A 19555-nucleotide genomic window follows, 5' to 3' on the forward strand; every position below is an offset into this window, starting at 1 on the left:
ATGCGGCGGTGAGAAATAGAGGAGGCGATACAGAGAGAGGAGGGAGGCGAGGGAGCAGAACTACCGATAGCATTTCATATTCTCAGAAAGCAGAGGAAACCGGTTGTCCTCCCATCCTCGGACATGTGCTGCACCCGGCAGCGGCAGCAGTAGCAACGCAGGCGGCGGCGGGGTTTTCCAGCAGCCTTCTCGTCATTTTGAGGCTCCTTTGGTCTTTTTTTTTTTTCTTTTTAATAATTCTCCCCGGCCCCGTCCTTGCGTTCTTCTGTAATGAGCTTGTTGGGGGCTTATAAGAAAAAAACCAGTTACGATGGCTATGAATGTTTGCAGCTGGTCGATAGCGGCGGAGACAGCTTCGGCTTCGGCAGGGGGAGCAGCAGCGGCGGCGGCGGCGGAGGTTCTCTCAGCGGCTCCATCGCGGCCACCCTCGGACCGAAGGCAGGCCCACTGAGAGAGGAGGACTGCAGCACCATGGACAGCTCAGGTAGGAACCCTCGGCGGCCCCCCGGGCAGATTAGATGATGTACTCTGATATGGAGAAGGCTAGAGTAAAGAGTGTTAATGCGGCCTGTCCCGGTGGAGAGCCAGCTAACACTGAAAGTACACGCTGAAGCCAAATGTAGGCTTTTCCTTTGACTATCCTCCTGAAATTAACTTCACATGGCGTTTTAGACACATGTAGCATAACTAAGCTTACATTTAAACAAACACATTTGGTTCACATTTTTATCACACCAAGACTGCAAGAGGAATTAACAGTCATTAAAAAAACAACTACAGGCTGCAAATCAAATTATGAAAACACTTTAAATAACATTTGGTTGTCCCACTCATAAGAAATTATATGAATGCCTATACTAAGAATTGGTCTTAGGCTTCAGAATAGTATTTCAGGATACAAAACGTTAGAAATTGTAGACTGTTGTTGTTCAACGAAGCAAATCAAACCAGCATTAGCTCTGAGAAATATGCAGTATTTAACTATGTAATTAAATTAAATTTAATTTAAAATTTAAATTTAAAAAATCATTTATGTTTATGAATGATGTATATTATGAGTGTCTCTTATCTATTAGAGTGGATTCTAAAAAGTGGGAGTACACGGGGGTTGGGAGAGAGGTTATGCCAGTGGCCACACCAAATAAATTAGAGATGGACTAATCAGGCTTTTTGGCCTAATTAGCCTGCTGCTTTTCACTGATTCACTTCTTTTTTGATTGAAGGAACAGTTTAACACATGAAGGATTTGCAGTATATACACATAGAGATTTATTCTTAACCTGATTCAAATTTCCACAATATTCAAAAACAAAGTCTATCACAGAATATGTTATCTGCTGATGCATTTGTAGATAGCACATAGTGGCAGTTTTTTATAGTAGATAGAGTTTAATTAATTTAATAATAATTAACTGATTAAAGAAAAATCATCAAATTCTTATCTCTGGTTGATTGAGTGGTGCGCCTTTACTAGAAATTTTGCCATCTGTACTGACAGGCATGCTTATATGCAAAAGTGTTGTTGGATGATTTCAGAAAAGTAAATAACCAGTTTGAATCAGTATCTGTATTTAGTTGTTTGAATTTATTTAATTTATTTTATTTACATCTTTGTCAATTTTAAATGTTCGGCACCACCTGACTCTTTCACCTTATCTTTAATATGACAAAAGCAAAATTCTGCTATGGCTTTTAGTTTGGTATACCACCTAAAAACTACTAATGATCCCCCATCTGGACATCCCATTAAAAAATAATCAGACAGGCACCCCTGATCTATTTGACTGACATTAAAATAGACATTTGCATGCAAATCATAGTAGTATCTCTTGGTATTTGCCCCGCTCCCCCAAGAAATGCAGAATTTCTCATGTAAATAAACTTTTCTTATTTTTTGTCGTCTTCAGTAATTGCACAGATGGAAGTATGAATAATCATACGAAAATTGTACCAGATATGCTATTTTTAAAAAATCAAAATGGGTTTAATTAATAATCATTTGAAACTATTGAGAAAAACAACTGGAAAGAAAGTCTTTGCTTTAGCATCTGGTATAGCATTTCTGCAGTGCTGTGTGCAGTGAACCTGCCTCTAGGGATAGATGTTTGTGTGAAACAAAAGAAGCTGCATGAGGAGAGTGGGAGGGTCAGTGTGCCGAGGGGAGTGGGAGTGGGGAGGAGGATAGGGAGGGACCCCTCATGTCAGATGTGTGTTTGGCCTGGCGGGCCTTGCCCACTCACTTATACATAGTCGTTTTGATGTTTGCCTGTGTGTGTGTTTCTGTATCCATCTGCCCCACTTTCACACAGTCGGATATTGAAATCTAAAGGTTGGCTCTCTGGAAGGAGGGAGCCACGTTCAAACAAGCCATTGATCTCTCTGGCAAAGCCAAGAGCTCTCAGCTGACCCGCTCTCTTTCTGAGTGGACAGGCTTCTTTACCTGATGGAGTCGTTATCAGAGCCTGCTCTGGTGTCGGCATTAGCAGGCCTCGTCACTGTAAATGGCTCACCAGGCTGCACACTCCCACATCCATCTGGACACAGAGGGGGAAAAAAGGGACCAGCGAACAGAATAACAAGGAGCAGGCAGATTCAAACAGACGTGTTAGGAAATGATGTAGAGCAGAAAGAGATCAAGGTATAACTCCTTCATATTGCAGTCAGAAGGAGTTTATGTTATTCTAAAGTTAGGGAAACAACACAGAGAAGATAGGGCATGTGGTTCAGAGTTGAACAGTTATGCAGTGATACAGTGCCCTGAAAAATAATTCGTACTATTTTTGAGCTTTTCATTTTTTTTTGTAGAGAATGGAAATCTTTAACAAATGTAAGTGAATATTTTGGGTTATTTTTGGGCTTTACATCGCTAGATGAGGGTAATTTTTTAAAACATGAACAAAATATTCATATTTGTCCATTAAAAACTATCAGCAAAATGTAAAAATAAAAACTGAGGAGCTGGTTTGCAATGTTTGTAAATACTCTCATTTAGTTACTGTTACTGTTACTTGCAGTTACAGTAACTCCTTAAAACTACTTAACTACAACAACTTCTTAAAAAGCTGTTCTGGCAGCTTTGGGATTGAGATTGTTGCACAAAATGACTCAGAGAGCTGTGATCTACCCAGAAATCCTCCCTCACCACAATCCTGTCATATTTCTGGTAAGATGATGAAGCTACTGATATTTTCTCCTCCACAGCCTGGCCGAAACTACTAGTAGAGGCGAAGAAACCCCCCATATTTAGAGAGAAATCCTTCAGATTGTTACAAAACATCCTCGGAGAAATGTGGTGGTCGAATGACCAAGACAGTATGTGTGATGAGTTAAAGGGTGCGATAAGGTGATGCAGACCTTCCTGCTGAAATGGAGTTTTCCAAGTTAGCCATGAACAAACACCATTAGAATGGTTTTGAGTGTCCTCGATGTGGCTGTAGTTTTTCTTTGGACTAGTGGAAGTACTGGAAGGACAGTATGTATAGATACTAGAAAAACAGTATATAGAGATGTAGAATAACTTGAGACTTTTTCATGACATTGTATATGAACAACTGCTATAGTTTCTCTTTCCTTTGTTCAACAGAAGATAAGCATCATATAAAGGTGCAGAAAAGGGAACAAACTTTAATTCAATAAATCTGTATGCCAGACATGCCGACAGCTTGGAGTTGCAGCTTATCAGATCTGTAATGCCGTTGTGTCATCCTTTCTGTAGCTTTTAATAACTAGGAAAGGAGAGCTATACCTCTGGTTAATCTGTACGGTGAATGACTAATAATGTGTCGACAGCATTATCTATAATTAGGCCAATTGCAATTTATTTGACAAGACAGTTATTGAAGATAAAACAAGGAGTGTATGAGCACTGAAATACAATGAAGCTTTATTTTTTTACCTCTGTTTGTGTCATTGACATTGATCAGTATAATGAAACAAAAAAATGTTTTTTTTTGGCTTTCAGAAAAGGGCCTGCTGATCTGGCTGGAGACAACAAGTAACTTCTGTGTTTTCTTTTGTTTCCCTTTTGATTTGAACTCCTCAGCCATTCAGTGATTTATATACAAAAAGAAGTATTTTGAAGACTATATTCTGAGCTAAAGGGAGACAGTGTAAGGACTTTACAACTGAGGTGATGTGCTCTATTTTTCTGGTTTTATTGAGAATGCGAGCAACATCTTTCTGGATCAGCTGCAGCTGTCTGACTTTTTAGGCAGAGTTGTGAAGACACTGTTGCAGTAATCAATGTGATTAAAGATAAATGCATGGATGAGTTTCTCTAGATCTTTCTCCTTTAATACTGGAAACTGTTTTAGGTGATAGAAGGCTGACTTTGAAATTGTCTTTATGTGTATGTGAAAGTTAAGGTCAGTTTTTCACTACAACCAGGCCTAACTGTTACAGCTAGTTCCTACTTGTAATAGCTGAATAACTTGATCACTCTTCTTTAGGTCCAAAAATAATTACTTCAGTTTTGGTTTTGTTCAGCTGTTCAGTTACTTCACATCTATACACTGATTTGTTCCATGCATCTGCTCAGTGCTTAAATGGGTTTGTAGTCACTTGGTGATGTTGAATATAGAGCTGTGTGTCATCTGCATAGTTGTGAAATTACTAATTGCTGTAATCTGAGATAACGGGATCTCATAGATATTAAATCAGAGGGATATCTCAGGGTACCCTGAATGTGACTTCTGCCAGGCCTGACAAGAAGTTGCCTTTGGTCTGTAATTAGGTAAGACATGAACCAGTCAAGTACTGTACCAGAGAATCTGACCCAGTTCTCCGGTTACTTCAGTGATTCGTCATGGTCAACAGTGCTGAATGCTGCACTGAAGTCTAACAGAATCACTGCTGTGGTTCTTTCACAGTTTCTGTCAATGAACACAGTTTCTGTGTTGGTTGAGTACTTATAATAAATAATATATTTATGGTTGCGTTAGTAGAACAGTGTCATTTTGTTTTGTTTGGACATTACATTGTTACTGGATTGGATTAACTCTCTACTATTTAGAATTTTCTCTGCAAAGCAGTTAGTAAATTTCTTCCAGGTCAGAGTGGAGTTCAGATGCTCCAATCAGAGAAGGGATTGTTAGTCCGTCAACCATTTTTGGTTACCCGATATATTTTAAGTCATCAACTACGCCATCAGACTTTCATTAAAAAACCCAATCCATGATGGTTCCAATTTCTCTTCTAAAACAATAAACTATAGCACTTGCTGAATGTGATTTTTGCAGTGATGTGTGGTGAGGTTTATAGCTGGTGAGGCACTTAATCATAATCAGATTTACAAATTCAGACCCCCTACATGTTATTGTTTACATAAGGAAATTTCGCGCATGCGGACAACGCTGGAGGGCAAAAAGACTTCATTAAAGTACAACTCAAAATTGCTTCTTTCTCGCTCTCTGTATCAGCGCAGCAGACTCATTGCAACAGCAACAATGCCACAAAAAAAAAGACTCAAATATTTCCCACACAAAGAGCAGAATATTCAGTCTGTTGCAGTAGTATGGTTTTAGGCTTAATGTTTATTTTGCGATTTTTATTAAACGATTAGGAAGAAAGCTATAAATATATCACTGCAATTGACCTTTACTGTATGGCGAGGAAGCTGTTGCTGTCTCTTGCTCTGCAATTGTGGAGTCACAATGTCTGGGATCATGAGCGCCCCCTGCCATGAGGCCAGAGAACTGCTTGCCTCACTTCAAATCTGTTTTCTGCCTTTTATGATCGCTCCTCGGCACACAAAGCACGTTACATACACAGTTGGTGACAAGAAACACTATACATTATATTACACAAGATAAATTATGGAAAATCATGTCATACATTAAATGTTTTTTTCACCATTATATTCGTGACTTACAGTCAGGAGGAGCATGCTCTCATAGCATGGCAGTCAGTGCAGTTAGTGAGAGGTTACGCAATCGAAGGTGAGGCTCAGCCTCACCGACTTCACTTTCAAGCATTTGAATGGAAAAATGGAAATTCTGCGATTTTGAAGAAATAATAATCAGAATTGGTTAAGCTAAATGAAAAATAGGTACTTTATAGTACATACCACAGGGTGAAAATAGCAATATAAATGATTTGATCATTATATATTATTTTTCCATGATGAGGCTCTGCCTCACATGCCTCCCCTGACTGCATATCACTGGATTTTTGCTGTTCAACAAGTTACTTTATTACGCTTGATGATGAGATGAGACGACCAGTTGTTAATTTTTGATGACATAGTGTATAATATAAGTGGATTCTCTTCCACTGCCAGATTATAATGAAAATTATGACACTGCTGTTGCTATAGTGCAGGTTGCAGATTGAAGTGGATGTAGGCAGAGACAGAAAGGAAAAGATGAGGGAGCGAAGCCCTCAGATCACCACTCGGGTGCTGACTCAGATATAACAGTTGGGTGTCTTCCAACATTCACCAGAGATACACACAAGTGCAGATGGTATGTAATTCATTGAGTGTTCTGTTTTTGTGCCCTTATGGATCAAACTTGTACAAGCAGATGTATGGTCATCATTATAAAGTGAAATGTTAGTGTATCTACAGAATATTGGCATAAAATGCAATGTAAAAAAATAACTATATTTGTACTCCATTTAATTAATACAGTTTAACACTTATACATCTACACAACCTTGTCTTTCTTTTTGTAAAAATACAATATGTATACATGTTTACAAGAAAGAAAAAAAATTGATTTTCCTTTATTTTATTTTTGCTCTTTATATATATTCACAATTAATTAAGTTGATTAGCAAGTCTTGTGGTTATAAATCAAAGACAGATAATTTTATTGTAAACTGAGACAGTTAATTAAAAACTGGTTGCTGATAGTTGTCTCAAGTTTTTACCTTTAGACAAAATTTAGCTTTATTCTAGTCAAGTTGTCTTAGATGGGTTTTTTTCCTCACAAATGCCCAGTGAGTTGCTTCTGAGGAAATCCACACCAGTTTGTGAGTGAGTCTGGGATTTATTTACTTTTACTAGATTCATGTTTGCTCAATGTTCTGTTTTTTTCAGATATGGATGCTGGCTATGGTGGAGGGCTGTTGGACATGGTGAAGGGAGGAGCTGGCAAGTTCTTCAGCAACTTTAAGGACAACTTAAAAGACACTCTGAAGGACACCTCCACAAAGGTCATGCATCAGGTTGCCACGTAAGTGAATACATCACTCCTGTTGTAGTCAGTACATTTCTAAAACATGGAATAATTTTTCGACTCTTAGTATGGATATACAGATCTTCCGCTTTTGGTTATAATCAGAACATATATTTTCTCCTACCTTCAAGTCTTTCTGTTTTCATAAAAAATTTGTGTTATTTAGAGCTTTTGTGATGCTGCCGTACCACACACGCCTAGCAGAATACACAATCTATTTCAAGGAACTGAGGAAATTTCAAACTGAAAAATCAATCTCAATGACTTGTTGACCTGAAATTGAGGATTTTTGAGTTCTATAATCTTTGCTGTAGATTTCGGCTGATGGGAATTAAACATTATTACATACATGAATAATGGATTTTGTGGAAATCACTCTTGCTTGCTTAATTTCTTCTCTTTTTTACGACATTATTTAGCAGATTCATTACATCTGGAAGTGCCTCGTTGTTTTCTAGATGTAGGAACATCCATTATGTTGGGTATGAAATGATGTAGCAGAGCTGCATATTTCATTCAATACTGCTGATGTTTACTCTGGAAACTGTCTGAAGTTTTCAGTGAACAATGACATGCATTGTTTGGTTGGTTACAGTAAGTGTCTACGGGAGCTTTAAGAGTAGAAACGCTCAGTGTGGATGGAGTGGGGGAAACGCGAGGTTGACACGGCTGGGTTGTTCCAGTGTGTTTGTGCACAGGCATCTGCTTTGGGGAGCACAAAGCGGCCTCTGTGTAATCACAAAAATACACTCACACATACACACTCATCCGTATGTGTCTTGAGTCAGCAAATTTTATGGTATTTATCCCCCTCTCGTGCTTCCCCTCCTCCAGTCATTCTGTCCTGTTTTCATCTCAGCTCCATCTCTCTGCTTCTCTGTCTTTCTGCTGTCTGTTTCTCCTCTTCTTGTTGAATTATTCATGTGAGCCCATTGTGCCAAATGGCCTGTGCACTGCTGATACTAACGTATTCATTTCATTCAGGCCATGTGTGCAGCGGTGTGTGTTTGAGAGGAGTGTATAGGTATTTGTAAGTGGGCGGTCCAAAAAATGGAGAGGTGGGTACAGGAGACACAGAGAACAGTTCAGAATATTACAGAAATTTAGAGTCACTTATCAGAATTTCTGTTATTTTTGTCCCTTTGTGCATCTGAACTTAGATTCTACACTTTGAATACCAGAGGACAAAATTGAATTCTGTACCAGACACAGGGAAGGTGATGAGGACGATGATGATGATGATGATGATGATGATGATACACATTTTAAGTCATTGGGAAACCAAACAATATTGTCTTTCACACTTTTCCCAAGTTACAAGTTGAGATTGAAGGGGGTTGAATAATAGTTTGCCACATTTTTCAGATTTTTATTTGTAAAAAAATTTGAAACCCACTTATTGGTTTCCTTCCTCTTCATAGATACACATTATTTTGTGTTGTTATATTATGTAATGTCCCAACAGAAAACATACAGTGTGCAGTTGACAAAAGGTTGAGAGTCACTACAAAAATATGCAGAGCAATTAAAAACATTTCTGTGAAGTAAATTTTACAGAAATGTGAATATTGTTTATACATTAAAGGCATCAATATCTAAACTGTAAATTTAAACCTATTTCAAAATAAGTATTGTTCTTGTAGTTTGAAGAATTGCAATGTTTGCATGGAATTAAGGAGGATAGTATAAACTCCTGGATTATTAATGGACTGTATGAATAGTATTTGTTTTCAGTAGTGAATCCTCAGAGTTGACACTTGGTTTTACAACTAATTTCCTTTAGTTTTGCGCTGAAGAGGTGTATTTTTAGAAGAAATTTCCCTTTGAATTCTGACTGAAAAGATATTTGTAGAGATTATCCACTCTCTGTGTGCCGTTTTTTTAAACCAAACTCTTTTGACAAAAATATGACATGTTCTGAAATAATCCAAGCCATTACATTGCTGCCTGTCTCCAGCAGTCATTGGGCGAACAGCAGGGTAGACCCTGGACTGATGAATATTTAAACAAGTCTGAGAGAAAGCAAAACTAATCTGCACATTAAATATTCCGGTTCATATTTAAGCTGCAGTGTGGGGACCTGTTTGAGACTCTTTCATAGTCCATCTCCAAGCCAAAAATCAACAATAAAAACAAAGACAGTAACTGAGCATCTGAATCTGAGTCCTCTTTTTATTCAATTTAAGTTAAACTTTTCAAATGAATGCTCTTATTTATGGATGACCTGCTGGCATCCAGGGTACTTCTTGGCAGTACTTTTTATTTTCAGTTTCTTCATGACAGGTGGCAAACTTATTGATGCATTAGCATCTCCCTTCGGTAACAGCTTTACATTACAAGCCATTAAAATATAGAACATTTACATTTTGTTACTAAAATTTTAATTTATAAAATAACTGGTCATCTTCTACTATGCAGAGTGTTTATTACACTCCTGTGACATTATTGTGCATCTGCCTTGCTTGTTTCCGGTTTATACCCAATAAATGACACTTCAGCATTGTCTCTCTTCTCATCTTACACTGTGTTGTATCTGTTGTATATGTAATATGATATTTTCTCCCGTATTTCTCATTAGGAATCATAATCTCTTTTTTGTTGATTGGCACCTTCTGGGTCAGCGGTGGAGCCGTGACACCCTGTACAGACGCATTTAGTCGTCAATGTAGCCGAAAACACTGGAAATAAAAAAAACAATGCTGAAATGAAATGCAAATGAAATTTAAAAAAGCACAATAAACCATAACTATTTGTATAACTTACTGTGTAACTAATTTTAATAAAAATTTAAAAACCTCTCTCTGGCAAGATATGCCCACACACCTCTGTTAGACATCTGTTCCTTTTTTTTCAGCGTTTGGGATTCTAGAAATATTTTCTAGTCATAGTCTTTCTCAGGTGCTTTTTAAAAAATTTTTGTACCTCCAAACTCTGCCTGTGCCAGTTTACAAAAATAACATCCCAACAACGGTTCAGAGAGAAGTCGTGAGCATATTCAATTTAAGTTAAACTTTTCAAACTGCAGTCCTTACTCTGGCTCTCATTTAACGCCCCAGTGACACTCGCTAGGTTGCTATGGACCCCAGTCTCATCTGTATTCGAAGCAACACAACCTCTTTGTTTATTTACCTGCAAGAACAGAGAATCTGCTGTAGACTCAATATGGGGCAAGTATTAAACAGGGTATGATATAATTTTGAAGAAACCTCAAATGAGTTATGGTGAAACACATTCACCCTACCAGACAGAAATGCATCAATCTTCCTTTAAATTCATAGTTTTTCTTTTATTTAGTTTTAACTTGTTTCTAATCACCCTGCTTCTATTCTCTTGTTTTTCTTTAACTTGTCCAACATACACTGTTTGAATGCTTGGCGTTTTCAAAAATGTGTTATAAAACAGATCATTTGAAGCTAACAATAGAACTGAGTTGACTTGAACCAAGCTTAGTTTTGAAAGAGTGGAGCTGTCTTTTTCTTTTGCACTCCAGGTTTAGTAAATAGAAATTGGGTCACAGACTCAGAGTGCAAATATTCAAACAGTGTTTAGATGTTGACGCATCACACTTGCAAAAAGCAGACATTTTTGAAGCAGAGTAGAACTGGAATGAAGGAACCCAGATCAAAGATAGGCTCTAACCCACTCTGTCTGAATTTGTGGGTTTCATCACTCTTTAAAGCAGATTTCCAAATGTGCAATTTGTTCTAAAACTGTTTCATATTTACTTCCTAATCATAAAATACAAATTACAACTATGAGTATGTATGAGTGGAATAATTTTTTAAATGGTGGCTTTGAGAAAATTCACATCCATCCATGCATCCATAGGTCCTTCCATCAATTCAAAAGTTGAAACCTTGAATATTACAAGGTTGAAACCTTGAATAAGTTTGAAAAGAAAATAGTTTTTAATAGTGGAATTGTAATAATATAAATCTGAATATATGATAATACAGATTGTCATGACATTATGCAGATGTCGTGACCAGGTTTTCGTTGGGTCCATATGTCACAGCCCCATGAAAACAGAGAGGTGTTTGTTCGCGGTCATTCAGCTCCACTGGATTTTCTCATTATGCTACAAATGACTCAGTTATGCACATAATTGGCACTCAAATTGTGCATTACTATCGTGGTGTCATCTGCTTAAGTTAAAGCTCTGTAATGTAAAAGAAATGTCAAGTACGTCTCATGCATCGCTATTGGTTCCATGCTCTTTACTGCAATTTCTCTAATGCTGCAGAGATGGATTATCTGTGTGTAAACAGTGTTATAAAAATAACTCTTATATTGAAGAACTAAAATGAAAGGCAATGGTGTTATTTAGAGAATTTCCTCATGGCATCCCTTTAATGTTGAGTAGCCCAGTCAACTGTTGTAATTATTGAAAAAGTCAGATTTTATCACCCAGACACTCATATACCTCTGGTGCTCATAAACCTATTGTTAAACCTAATTGTTAAGATTTGAATTTCAGGCAACTCGATGCTCTGGCAGTGATTAGCAGAAGTTTGAAGTTTAATTCCTGACCTTATCTTTGTGTTCTTGCTGATTTGTTGTTGCGACATTTGACCTCCTCTATGGATTTATGGAATCGGTTACCATGTTTTATGACCATCCCGCACTCAAAGTCTGATCATGCCCAGAAATATGATAGCATTTCTTTCAATTATACTGATGATGTAGAATGCAGTGATGTGCAAAAATAATTCACACCTCGTTTTTATGTTTTGTAATATTACAACCACAAACTTCAGTATATTTTATTGGATTGTTACTTGATAGACCGACACAAAAAACAGAGTTACTGTGAAAAATAATGATCTTTTGATGAAGAGGAAAACAATGCAATTTTAAAAAGTATTTGGCATAAAAATACATTTATTTTAGGATATTTAAGCGGTTTTCAAGTAAAGAAAGGCTTTTGTCTTCCTATGAAGATTGTTGTTTTTAATGACGTTACAGCTTGAACTGCATAACATTTGCAATATTTATATCGCACACAAATCTATTGTGATGATTATATCATATTCATAATACATTGTGCAATTCTAATTATAAGTTTAAAAAAAAATAATTTGGAGACTTTTCTATGTTTTAGGTACACTAAAGGAGAGCTGGACATTGCATATATTACATCAAGAATCATAGGTAGGATAAAACTGTTTTTTTAATTAATTTTCTCTTTCTCTTCTTTTGACCTTCTTTTGTAATAATGATTTACTCAAAGCTTTACATAATCATTAATATGACGATGGAGTGTGCAACGAAGTCAGCAGAATATGTATTGTGTCTAGACGTGCATCAGTGATATTCATTCTCTAATGGTGACCTTTTTATATTCTAAGGGTTAACTGTAATTATGCAAAATCCTAAAGTAAAAATTTTCTGAGCATCTCTTTTCTTTCCAGTCATGACGTACCCTGCTGAGTCAGTCCAGATTGGCTACCAAAACCATGTTGAGGACATTCGCTCGTTCCTCGACAGTCGTCACGCCGACCACTACACAGTTTTCAACCTTTCACAGCGAAACTACCGTGGCGCCAAATTCTCAAATAGGGTTAGTGTTATTATATCTCGTATGTTTTAGATGCCTGTGTGTTTTGGTTATTTGTTGCTGTGGCACCGAGTTTCTTTGATCATAAGCAGATTAATTTTCTTTCTGGATGGTGGCAGAGTGATGCCCGAAGGACCAGCTGTTCAATTCTGTTAATTTCTCTGTATCAGTACAGTTTCCTCACGATAATTGGTACTTCAGAAAAGAAAGGTACATATATGCTGAAATTAAACACTGGCTTTTTCTAGATTTCTCAGTGCATTATTATGCTTTAACTATTAAATATGAAATTATTTAAAAAGGTTTTCAAATATTTACCAGTGGTGGCAGTGGAGATGTTTTATATATTTATGTTTTCCTGACTTATACTGTAATATATTAATGTATTAGTATTATATATTAATATACTCATGTGTCATTTGTTACTTGCATCCAAGGACATGTGACAGAGCTTTAGTTTTTTTTCACTCCTGAGGTGAGAACATTATCGCCTCCTTTTTTCTGATTTGTGAAACTGATGTGAAGATGACCAGCAAATGACCTGCAGTTACAGGGGACATGCTTTCTGCCTCCTAAAATGCAGCTGCTTCAGTTCTTAAAAAGGGGAATATTACCTGATTAATCCCTCTGCTAATGTCACAACACACTTTTAGTTAGGTAAATTTCCCTTTATTTGCATAAAGTTGTGCAAGACTCCCAAAAATGACATTTGTTAATTAAAAAAAACTTCATAATTATACTTTCTGTTGCTTCATTGATAGTAATAAGAAAAGATTGTTGGCTATTTTTTAAGGTGAATTCACCACAGCATGTTTTTCTTGTGCTATAGATGATATCCAAATACAACAACTGAACCTTTTTAATATGTTTTTTAGTTTTTTTCACCTCTCTTCATGGGGTCCTTGCCTAATGGCATGCAGCACTTTTGCACAGCTGGGTTTGAATTAAAAGTTAAAGGGTATGTGGGAGCTGTCTTAAGAAAATACTGCCACCCTGCGGCAGTAAAAATCGAAAAGCTGTGGAAATACTTGTAGCAGATGACTCATCATGGCAACTGTTGTGTTGTTTTGCTCTGTGCTGCAGTTTCTGACCTCCACCTCTCCCTTTTCCTCCCCCATCTTTTCATTTTCCCAAACTGTTCATCTTCCGTCTGCCTCTCTTTTTGTTTTGTTTGATTTCATCAACCCTTTTTCTCCTTGTCTTCTAATCTCTCACTTTTCACTGCTTGTTTCACCCCATTTTGTCAAACCCTTTTCCAGGTGTCAGAGTGCAATTGGCCTTCTCGCCAAGCTCCCAGCCTTCACAACCTGTTTGCTGTGTGCAAAAACATGCACAACTGGCTCAAACAGAACCCAAAGAATGTGTGTGTCATCACTTGTTCGGTAAGAAGCTCAAATATTTATGTACAACCACAGATTCAGATGTAATTTTGAGTAATACTAAATACAGTTTTTATTTCCATTGTGCATCAAAAGAGTAACTCTGAAAATCACTTTGCACTCTGCTAATTGTTTATGCCCTCACACACTGTGGTGTGTTTTGGTTCAGTTTGTGCAAACTGACTCCACTCTTATTTAGTGACACTAGAAACACTGGCATGTGGGAGCAGATGTTATTGCCAAGCTGCTGTGGTTTGGCAGTGGCTTGGCAAACTTCTCCTTCTTGCATAATCTTGACCAAATTTGTTTCTCTTCAAAAACATTTCCCACTGCTTCCAGTCCCCAAGAGGTTTGTACTTCACTGCAACCTAAAAAAAAACTGCAAACAAGTTGTACTGGAAAGAAAACAGTCTGGGATTTAAAACATATGTTAATATTGTATTACGTAGAGATACACTGATGTATTCAGCTTACAAGATGAGGCAATACAAAAGAGCCAAAACAATTCTTTTGCGTTTTGTTCCATACAAGTGTTAAGTAGTAGAAAAAAAGAGGCTCCAAACAAAAGGGATGTACTGCTCCCCTTCCAGACTTTCTGTTATCTGCTAAAAGTCTTGCCCTCTCCAAATAAGTAAAAGTTAATTGTAAGGGGCAATAATTGTGGAAGTTGTTTGAGCATCTGCTTTGTGTCCACACAGGACGGTCGCGCTCCCTCCGGTGTTTTGGTCTGTGCCATGTTCTGCTTCTGCCACCTCTTCAGCCACCCAGTTCCTGCCATGCAGCTGCTCAGCGCCAAGAGACCAGGATCCGGACTCTGGCCCTCACACCGCAGGTTTGGATCCATGAGCTCTGAGACAGACTCTTTTTCACTCCATTTAAGTTTGTTCCCTGACCATTTTGAAAGGAATATTTTTGTTGTTGTTTAGGCAAACCTAATCTTTGAATTAGCCAGGAATAACAAGGCAAAGTTATTTCTACACTCAACTAAAAAGTTTGACCTTTAGCCCGTTATAAAAACACATTTCCCTTCAGACCACGTCTGAATTCTGAACCTGATGTACAGTAGATATAACGTTTTCAAACCTTTCGGCTACGGTAACGTCAGTTGAAGGATAATCCATTTCTCAGGTCCAGTGTTTCTGGGTTTTTTTGTGTTCCTCTGTTGGTAAATCTTTATCAATTACAAGACCGACAAAAAGTTGTGTTGTTTCAGTAAAACTCAATTGCTTATTACATCTTTTTCTGCCATAGCATTTATTTCCACACAATTTTCTGTTTATTCTTGCATGTTTCTATGTTTAACTCTGCATGCAAGAATAAAGGCCATAGCTTCTGTAGCATGGCTATTTTTAAACACCCCCTTCTTTATAGGTTGTTAATAACTGCCTCCCAGACAACTTACAAGGAAGCATAATTGTCTATATAATAACGTGATCTTTAAAATAACCAAAATTAGACACTTGGAATAAATCACTTTCAGTGTAAGAAATCTGCATTACATGAGTTTCACTTTTAAATTCAGTGGAAAGATATTGAAAGAGGTCACTGGAATCAAATTATTTAGAAATAAAAATGACGCTGTAAACCAAACCAAATTTTTCTGTAACTTTTATTTTCATACAGGTACATAGGTTATGTATGTAGCATGGTGTCAGAGAAGCCCACTCTGCCGCACTCCAAGCCCTTGGTTATCAAGGCCCTCACTATGAGTCCAATTCCATGTTTCAACAAGCAACGCAGCGGCTGTCGGCCCTTCTGTGATGTCCTGATTGGAGAGACAAAGATCTTTACCACAGCGCAGGAATACGAGAGGATGAGGTCAGAAAAAAAACATATCTTATTTTCTAAACAATCTGACAAAAACAAAACATCTATACTATCCCCAAACTGTTCCTGGTTTCTACTTCCTCAGAGAGCACAGGATCCAGGAGGGGAAAGTTGTTTTCCCTCTTGGTGTGAGTGTTCAGGGAGATGTTGTGGTTTCTGTCTACCACATGAGGTCAACAATTGGAGGTCGTCTGCAGGCCAAGGTAATGTTGCTTATATTCCTGCAGCAAGATCTAACATAGGGAACTAACAATCATAGTAAAGTAAAGGACACTAAGGAGTGCAAAATCTTCATCATGTCTGCTCCTTCAACAATCTAATCAGTTGTTAGTTCTGTTTTTAGTAGCAATGTTTGTGTTTGTAGCGCTCTGGCTGAATGCAATGACATACAGTAATAGCCTTAAACTTATTTGCCAAAAGAGTTTGCAATAACTTTTTAAGTGAATCTTATCTCAACAATGTGGAGGTGGATAAAAATTATCCTTGTTTTGATTTTTTGTTAGGTGTCCAACACTCAGATCTTCCAGATCCAGTTCCACACTGGCTTTATTGCTCCTGGAACCACCACATTGAAGTTTAGCAAGTGAGAAAGAGGCTTCATATTTGTCCCACTACTATGAGATAATCTCGTAAAAAATCCAGATTTTTATGATTTGGTAAAATAAGTGTGACCACTTATTTTCTTTGGACATGCCTTATAATTCTCCTTAGACCAGAGCTCGATGCCTGTGACTCCCCAGAGAAATATCCTCAACTGTTCCATGTGATCCTTGATGTGGAGGTAGAAGGAGTGGATAAGCAGAAAGACTTGACGCCACCATGGGAGCAGTTTCCCTGTAAAGACCTGAGTCCCAATTTGCTCTTCTCCAGCCACCAGGAGCATCAGGACGCACTGGCTATTGCAGGTATTCAAATGCTAGTATTTAACCCATGCTAAAAATGGATTAATAACAAAACTGAGACAATAATTGCTCTGGCAGCTAATTAATCTGACAACCTTTTAGAACAAGAAAGTTGGGAAAAAAGTAAAATGTTTTTTAATTTGAATTTATACAATATTATTTGTTGAGAAGCTGCTCTGTTTTCTTAAATATGCTGCATACAATAAATAAATTGGATGTAATTGAGAAAATTTTTTCATCCTTTTTTTTTTTTTCCAAATTTCTAATAATTATTTTGGTATCATTTGACATGATTTTAGTGCACTTTCAAACTGACTCATTTGTTTTGACTTTACTCCTATCCTATTTTACAAAATTGTGTAAAAAGATTTGTCTAAAGCTGCAGCTTAAAATGAACAGTGGGCTTGTTACGAGCATATCATATGCTTCTTTTAGCTTGTGTTTTCAAAAGGTTACCGGTGCACTTTTAAAGTGAATTCTTTTGTTTTTGTCTTTTTCACTTCCATTTATGTGTCGACTCAACTGTAACATCTGTTTATCTATGAGTAAAAATGCAAAAGCAACTAGCTTGTGTCACTGTAGCTAATTAGTACCAATTTCTTATGCTCATTTGATGCAAACCTGAATTTGATCCAGAAATGAGAAAAGAATGATAAAGTCTAAAACAATCTTCCAAAGTACTCTAAATGAATTGATTTTCAAAAATTCTACATTTGTTCTTTGCTGTGCACTTTCAACAACATTTTAGTGTCTTCTTGTTTTAACAAAAATAAACTGATGTGGCCAATTTTTGTCCTTGCAAGATGAGATGGAGGGCTTGGATCTGGAGGGTAAGAAGGAAGCAGTTCATGGATCTATTAAAGGAAACACACAGTGGTCATAGTTAACGAGGGCCTGGTTCAATTCAATCCCACTCATCCAGGAACTAGATTAAAATATCGACACATACATTTTGTATTAACGGAAACTCTGTTTGGCTCTTTCCTTTTATGATGTGCATTGATTGAATTGAAATTAAGCCCATATTGGTATTAAGTAATATATCACTTTGGTAGAAATGTTCAGCCACCTAGGGACTTAAATGGATAATGAGGGACTTAAATAGGTAAATCCCTCATTTAGTGGGGACTTATCCAGCCCACTAAAGACCGTATTTTTAGCTTGTATCCAAAGTCAGAAGCCCTAAAACTACATATATTCCCTGTAACAGTCTCCTACGAAAGCAAAAAAAAACCCAAAAACAAACTGTTTGTTATTCTACCAAGGTGAAATATTGCTCTTGGTTTACACTAGCTCAGGTCGACTAAATGTATGCCCTAAACCCAGCTAAAAGCAAATATATTAAATACCTTAAATTATTCCAAAGTAAAACATGCCATCTTCCTTTATTAGGTTAGCAGTTAGAAGGGGACCCTCAGTCGGTCCCCTTCTTTTCCATTTATTGGACTGGAGTGGTAACAGGTCTATGATGAAGACATATTCTGGGCATCACAGTGTGCTTTCAATGGGACTGAGCAATGGCTCTTCTCTAAGCGGAGGATAGAGCTCCTCATCTTGTCTCTAAGTCTGAAATCTACCACCCTGTTATCCAGCAGCTTAATTCTACAGTATAGAAGAAACCTTAAGAGTCCTAAACCAGAATCTTTACACTATAAAACAGCAATTTTTCAATTTTTTAATCAGACCTTTTTGTACAACTGTTTAAGTGCACAGTAGATTAGCTGTTACTTGTAGCAATTATAACCTTTGTAAGCTCCCGTTGTTCTCCAGTTTATTTCTGCCTCAGTTCCTCTTAGCCTGCTTTTTGTCTCCGTCTGCTTTGTGTGGAGTTCTTCCCCATGTATCTGTTTCTATCTTGTCGAAGTTAGACAAGTTAGCATTGTCTAACTTGAACAGATTTTTCTTACGGCTTCCTACCTAAAGCGTTTTGTTTATATCGTATCCCACTGAAGAACCAAGCCGGCAACACGGAGAAGGTCGGGCCCATTGTGAGGAGAGCGAGCCCTCCGATGACGAAATGTTGTCGCTTTCAAGCCAGCGAAGTAGCATCAGCGCTGCCTCGCAGAAACCAGAACCTGCAGCTCCAGTTCCTGGCGCACCAGCACCCACTGAGGAAGTGGATCTTCTTGGCCTGGGTGGGGAAGACATCAACCGTCCGTGCCCCTCTTCTCAGCCTGCAGCGGCTGCAGCCACTGACCTCCTGGGAGATTTGTTTGGGGCTCCGCCTCAGCCGGCCAGTGCACCTTCATCCACTCAGTCCACTCCGCACAAAGTGGCCCCTAATACTGCCTCACAGAGCCCATCCCCTGCTCCACCAGGTGAAACACTTGAAAATACATTTAACTTCAAAACACATTTTTGGAAGAAAAAATACATATAGACCACAGTTATAATTTTTAATTTAGAAAATGTTTAGAAAACAGACTTGGATGTTAGGTGAAATGTTTTGATTCTGTTGGTAATTTGCCATTGTTAACCTTGTTCTTACACATTCTTGAACAAAGTAGGAAACTGTGAAACTTAATTTAACAATTTTCAAAGTCTGAATGAATGAAAAATGTTGTAAGCAAACATTTTTAAGTTGCATCCTTTAAATATTTAACATTTTGTCTGGTTTAACATTTTGATCATTTTATTTTTTGACTTAAACCACAAAATGAAATACTGATTTTTTGTTGGACCATTGCTCCTCTTGAAAGAGTATTGCAAGCT

General features: G+C 37.5%; 1 protein-coding gene across 5 annotated transcripts in view; it reads left to right on the forward strand.

The window, feature by feature from the left end:
* Positions 1-19555, forward strand: part of dnajc6 (DnaJ (Hsp40) homolog, subfamily C, member 6) — a 34593-nt gene that overhangs the window by 4070 nt on the left and 10968 nt on the right. For 2 of the 5 annotated variants that reach the window (XM_055052002.1, XM_055052017.1), the window contains exons 1-12: positions 313-484; positions 7040-7175; positions 12280-12329; positions 12590-12738; positions 13995-14117; positions 14813-14946; positions 15738-15932; positions 16027-16144; positions 16445-16524; positions 16653-16846; positions 17647-17673; positions 18796-19161. In XM_055052002.1, the coding sequence (XP_054907977.1) occupies positions 472-484; positions 7040-7175; positions 12280-12329; positions 12590-12738; positions 13995-14117; positions 14813-14946; positions 15738-15932; positions 16027-16144; positions 16445-16524; positions 16653-16846; positions 17647-17673; positions 18796-19161 (1585 nt within the window). In that variant the 5' untranslated portion in view covers positions 313-471. Of the gene's footprint in view, positions 1-312; positions 485-7039; positions 7176-12279; positions 12330-12589; positions 12739-13994; positions 14118-14812; positions 14947-15737; positions 15933-16026; positions 16145-16444; positions 16525-16652; positions 16847-17646; positions 17674-18795; positions 19162-19555 lie in introns of those variants that run through there. The other 3 variants (XM_055052009.1, XM_055052026.1, XM_055052036.1) reach the window with 2 other exon arrangements.

The sequence above is a fragment of the Poeciliopsis prolifica genome, unplaced genomic scaffold, assembly GCF_027474105.1.
Source record: "Poeciliopsis prolifica strain line A6 unplaced genomic scaffold, Auburn_PproV2 SCAFFOLD002, whole genome shotgun sequence".
Lineage (NCBI taxonomy): Eukaryota > Metazoa > Chordata > Actinopteri > Cyprinodontiformes > Poeciliidae > Poeciliopsis > Poeciliopsis prolifica.